The 6,212-nt window shown below is 42.7% G+C and overlaps 1 protein-coding gene across 3 annotated transcripts in view; it reads left to right on the top strand.

The window, feature by feature from the left end:
- Positions 1–6,212, top strand: part of ATXN7 (ataxin 7) — a gene marked incomplete at its 3' end in the record, with an annotated part of 129,206 nt that overhangs the window by 102,360 nt on the left and 20,634 nt on the right. For all 3 annotated transcript variants that reach the window (XM_082848887.1, XM_082848885.1, XM_082848886.1), the window contains exon 6: positions 4,955–5,204. In XM_082848887.1, the coding sequence (XP_082705013.1) occupies positions 4,955–5,204 (250 nt within the window). The remainder of the gene's footprint in view (positions 1–4,954; positions 5,205–6,212) is intronic.

The raw sequence follows: 6,212 nt of genomic DNA, 5'->3' as shown, positions 1-6,212 counted from the left end.
TGCATTATTTTGGCATGTGTGAAATTGAGGCCAGAACACCAAATGATCTCTCTCTTTAAAAGTATGTATTTAATAAGCAAGTAAACCATATTTGTTGTAGAAAAATTAAACATTGTGCAGAAGTTTTTCAAAAATAGACCTACAGTCCCAGGGATAACCACTTAAAAAAAGTTTGACAAATATTTTTCTAGATTTTTTTCAAGCATGAATGATTTGAAGTGACAGTGTGCTTTTGACTGCATTTTAGGTTTGTGTCCTAACTTTGACACTTACACGTTATATAAGTTATCTTTAGTTTTTTATTTCAAAGCAATGTATATGCCTTTAAAAGATCTAATTATTTGCTTTGAACTCCTTTTTGGTTTGTACCTAGGTGTCAACACTTACATATATATATATTTTTAAACCTCAGCATGAATCCACAATTATAAGCTCAGTGTTCTTGGTTGCTTTCTATTTTGGAAGACTGAAAGCTGTCCTCTCCCCTGGCCACCTCGGAATCCTACCCTTGCCTGCAGTGGTATCACATGCTCAAGCCACAAGGGAAGAAAGCCCGATGCATCCATCTCTTGCTCTGTCTCTTTCTCCCTGTCTCTGTTTCCAGATCTGTCTCTGTGGTCCCCCCCGCCCCCAACCCCAGCACTGCCACACATACACCGCACACTCACCCGTGTCTGTCCTTCTGTCTCTGCTCTGTCTTTTCACTGTATCTGTGTTTGTCTGTCTGTTGGTCTGCCTGTCTCTCCTGCTTGCTGGAGCCATTCACAGTGCCCTGCTCATTCAGGGACAGAGTGTGCTTTCTCTGGGCTGGTGCCAGACCCTGGAGAGAGGAGTGCTTTGAAAACTCAACTTGGACTCCTCACCAAACCACACTTCAGTTATGCTTAGCATCTGGCCACCAGTTTGTCCACTTAATATAAGGTCCCTAACCCTACCCATAACTTGCCCGTTTCCCTTTTGATCTGGAAACAAACACTTTTTTAAAACTGGAAGCCCAGTTTAAAATCTTAAGAAAAATAGGGGCCCAGTGTGAAAGGTTGGGGAGAGTCCAACTCAACTATAATTTAATTTGTGTTTTCTTCTTTGCTTTCTCGTGAAGGGAAAGCCAAATGCCACCCTTTCCAGAGAATGAGTTACCAGACCATGATGTGAAGGAACAACTTAATTCAGCAGCATGACAGGGATTTGAGCTGGCACTTTTCAGCCAGAATCACAGTTGCACGCACGCACGCACGCACGCAGTCTGTTTCAAGTTCTAGTGAATGAAAGAAGTTCACATGATGGATTGCCATTCTTAGTTTTTAAATAGCTTTTATTGTTGCAGTAGAAAGTACAACTTTTCTGAAATGTTATTGATATATCAGCTGACCTTTAATGTTAGAAAGCTTTCACTCTTGATTTTCTAATGCAAAATCCCATATCAAAGAGTTAATAGACAACTCAGGAAAAAAAAAAGCATTAACAGAAGAAAACAGGGAAAGTGGACTATGATGGGGATAGAAAATTGAAAGGACAGGGACTTCCCTGGTGGCCCAGTGGTTAGGACTCCGCGCTTGCACTTCAGGGGGCTCTGGTTCGATCCTTGGTCAGGGAACTAAGATCCCACATGCCACTCGGTGCAGCTAAAAAAAAAAAGAAAGAAAAAATTGAAAGGGCAGACTGGAAGTTGCAGCCAGTTCTGCCATAAGACAGCACACATTCCTAAGAAATTACTGCATTATGCAAAATGATGTAATAAAAACCATAGGAGACTCATTAGAAAAATGGGATAATGGGTACAACACCCAAAACTTTATCAGTGACACCCAGAAAAAGATAGGAACCTAACAAGAATGGTAGCACAGTTTTATGTGTATTAAATGGTTTAAAAAATACATAAATATTCATTCTAACATGACAGTTTTCCTTGAAAACAACCTGACGTGCTTTTGCAGGTAGGTGTCGGAAGGGTTTCAGTTTGTAAGTTATTGTGAAGTGGTGGAAGGAAGATTATCTGATATCGAGGAAAAGGTGTAGCACATGGTGTGGCTCCTAAGGTCCATGGTGAACTGAGGTGGATGGTGGATGTTTGGGGGCGGGGCGGGGGGGGTGGCTGGGCAGGCTGAGGGTGTGAGCTTTTATTCCCACGTGGCTCAGTTTAGCCAGGTGTGGTTTTCTGCATTTGCCTAGTGCTTCTTGCCGATGAAATCTTGCAGAAGGAAATACAAAAGTTCTTTTTGCTCAAATTGTTCCTTAGTAGGTCAGTGACTTCGGAATAAGTTTACGTTTTCAAAACAAGCATTACAGTGAACTATGTTTAATTCGATTGAGAATTTTCTTTACATCATTTGATATCAGAGAAAATATATCACTTTTACTCTGAGACACCTGCTTGAGAATTCTGATACCCCCCAAATAGTAAAAAGAGTGTATTTCCTAGAAGTCAAAGTTTTGGTTGGAATTTTTCCCCCTCTTTGTACCACAGACATGGTAATTATTCCTTTAGTACACTGCCACTGGGGGTGATTTTTGTGGCTGAACATTTTAATTTAAATATTTAATAATTTTAATGTATATCAGAGATATATATTACACACTTTTGAAACCTGTTGTTTTATAGATGCTATTGTTTTGGAAAACAATAAGAGTTCTGGAAAACACTGAGAGTGGTATGGTACCCTGCTTCACAAAGTTGGGCCATCTGAAAACAGATTGGGGGTAGTTTCAGGTTGCCCCTGATAGAGGGGCACTACTTGCTGGTGATTAAGGGCTGGGGGACAGGAATTCTAACCACCCTGAAATCCTGTACAAGGATTGTTGTGTCCAAAATACCAATGCTGTCCCCGTGAAAGACTGGTGAGTATTAGATTGAGGAGGAGGAAGGAACAGTAGAGTTGATAATTTGAATAAAAGTGTTGAGTAAAAAATAGTATTTTATGTGTCTTTGGTAAGAATGATGAAAATAGTTTGCAGTTGAGGGAAGTTTGGAAAACACTAGTTGAGGACAAGTAGTAGCGGTGAGCTTCATTTAACAAACCCTGGTATATAGTGCCACGTGCCCGGCAGTGTTCTCAGTGCCATAGAGATGGTAATTTACTCAGCTGTGGTTAATGGTTCTTGAGGCATTAGCCTCGTCTAGGGTAGGCTCTCACCATTGACTGCGCAGTGGAATCACACAGAAGAGTTTGTAAAAGTCTGGATGCCCAGGCCACAGAAAAATCAGAATCAGAATCTTTGAAGGTGGGACTGAGGCATCAGTATTTTTTAAGCTCATTAGATTATGCCGATGTGTAGCCAAGGTTGAGAACCACTGCTCTAGGACCATTTGAAAATCACTGTCTTCATAAGAAGAGCCGTACCGATCGGGCAAATGTTAATTGAAGGCCTACTCTGTGCCACGCTGTCGGGGCAGATGACCGAGACAGGAAGCTCCACCATCCAAGGGAGTCGGCAGAACGGGAGACAGATTTTTACAGTCCTGGCTGACAAGTGCTGATGCTTGAAAGTATATTCAGAGTGTTTTGGGATCACGGAAGAGAAGGAAACTAATTTTTTTTAAAGAAAACCTCAGGTGCCAAATTTGGAAAATTATTAAACTTGTTATTTTAGCTTTCCCTCCCTTACACACTACTTTCATATCTGGCGGGGGTGGGGGGAAGCAGCAGGCACTTATAAATTACTATCAGTTTAGCCTTCCTAACCTGCTTGTAGCCTTTGTGTGGTCTAGTTGGAGAATTTGAATTCTGCCTGTAGATAGCATAATGATTTTGTCCTGGTGTAGAGCAGGCTCTTTAGTACCTCATACAGCGTCATTGAGCTATTGCCCTCCTGGGAATAAGTCAGCACAGCTTCACAGAGAGTCTCAGGACTGATTTAAAAGGACCTTTGGAAATAAATCCTTTACATGATGGTTGTAGTCAAATTGATTCTAATATGCTTAATTTAAAAAATACTCATATAGCTTCCATATTGTGATAAATAAATGTTGGATCACATACATTTTAAAACTTAAGAGTAAAGCAAACGTATTTTAAATTACAAGTTCAACTAAAGGCAACTACTGAAGCTACCAGCTTGAGGTACTTAAGTAGATAAAGTTACTAAGTAATTTAATTGTTTCCGATGGTAACATTCTTCAACAGCTCTCGATTTATTTAGTGTGGGTTGCCTTACTCTGAGAAAACCTGATTCTCTAGTGGATAGACTTACTTTCAGTTAAGCCTGAGTAGTCCTTACTTAACCATGAATTACTTCCTGGTATAAAAAGCAGGCTTAGCTATTTGTGGTATTTTTGTCTTGCGCCTTTGGCATCCTATGGTGTGAACAAGAGCTGTGCCATCTGTAGTCAAGTGAGATTATTTAAAAGGGGGGGGGGCGTTGGGAGCGGGGAGTGAAGTGATTCACTGGAAAATTTCAGCACAGATTCTTAGGGAACGATAAGATAACCCTAGAAACATTCTTATTTGGTGTCATATACTGGTGGGTAGTGACAAAAAAAAAAAATTAAGGTACAACTTGTTTCTTAACATTTTGCTGTTTTGAAAATTGGAGAGGTACTACGCTACAAAGGAAGAAAGAATTCCGTGCAGTGGCAATTAGCAGAGCTCTGCAGATGAATGAATACTTTTCCCCTCTCTGACTACAGGTTGCAGTGAGGTTCATTTCTAAAATGCAAAACTCACTCTTCTCAGGGTTAGAATGTCTGTTTCCTAATGGTTGTCTATGTATGATAAACCTCTTCATGCCGAGACGTTTCCTAAGCAGAAGGACCAGTTCCTAGAATCCAGAATAAGTCTGTGGGGTCTAGATAAGCCATTTCTGAAAGCTGCTGAGTTTAATATATTTTCACTTAGTGACACGTATTTGAACCTAAATGTGTTGATTTCCGGGGACTCCTGCAGGGTTCCATTGGAGACTTGCCTGAAACAGTGTCTTTCCCCCCCCCACCCCCCGCCCCTTTTGTGTTCCTTTTCAGAAAGAAGACATAGCTCATCCAGCAAGCCTTCTTTGGCCGTTCCTCCCACTTCAGTATTTTCCTTCTTCCCTTCTCTGTCCAAAAGCAAAGGAGGCAGTGGAAGTGGAAGCAGCCGTTCTTCCAGTGGAGGTGTTCTAAGTGCATCCTCGTTAAGTTCCAAGTTGTTGAAATCGCCCAAAGAGAAACTGCAGCTCAGGGGGAACAGGCCAATGCATCCCATTCAGCAAAATAGAGTCCCCCATGGTAGAATGTGAGTATGGCCCAGAGGGTTCTTAAAGCTCACCTGCCAGAAGTGGAACTGTGTACACGAGTAGCATCTGAGAGTGTATGTGCATAATGTGAAAGAGAGCCCACTTTGGGGAAAATTCAAATATATGTTGTTGTTTCTTTTTGTTTCCCTATTATACCTTGGGAGACTTTATAGAATCATAATAGCAATAATAATACTTATCTATTGATCCTTTCTTGTGTGCCAGCTATTGAAATTTAGCTAAGTGTATTGTCATTTACTTATCACAACAACCCTTTGAAATAGGTATTGCTGTTATCTCCATTTTCTGGGTAAGGAGAGGGAAGCGTGATAAGATTGAAGAACTTTAGCCACGGCCCCCTCAGGTCAAACAGGCCTGGGGTTCAAATCCCGCCTCTATCATTTCCTAGCTGAGGGGCCTGGCCAAGGCCCTGTTTATCTCAGAGTCTGAGATAACGGCCCCTGTGCAGGGTTAGTGGGGGTGGCAGGATTCATGTATTAGACTCAAGCACCTGGCTAGTGTCCGGCCCACAGGAGACCTTAAAGGAACGGATGCTGGTGCCGCCGCTGAGGATGACAGTAGGAATAAAAAGGTGAAGAGATCCCCAGAAGCTGTTCTAGGATTTTCTGGGGCCTGCACAGCAAATAGGGAAGCAGTGCTTCCTCCCACCCCCAGTCTTGGGTTCACATCCAAGCCCTGATGAGGGGAGACTGGAAGAAGTTCACACCACCAGGCAAGGCCTTGACGAGCTTCCCTGGTGGGCCTGTAGGCTGGCAGGCTCTTTGTGGGTGACATGAGGGAGCAGCCGTGCACTCCCGTGGAAATATATCTTGCCCCATCACGGCATGCTTCGGCCTTGGTGGCAGGTGGCTTTTCCCTGGCCTGCCTCCCTTTCGGAGGGTATGCCACACATCGCAGTCCCAAGGTCTGATAACCTGGTTAATCTTCGGGCAACGGCCAGCACCTGCTCTTGCGCACGGACCCTGCCAGCTGGGAGAGGCCGTGGC

The sequence above is a fragment of the Leucopleurus acutus genome, assembly GCF_964270905.1.
Source record: "Leucopleurus acutus genome assembly, chromosome: 10".
NCBI classification, from domain to species: Eukaryota; Metazoa; Chordata; class Mammalia; order Artiodactyla; family Delphinidae; genus Leucopleurus; species Leucopleurus acutus.
Note: the sequence above shows the minus strand (reverse complement) of the source record. Positions and strands in the feature narration are given on the sequence as shown.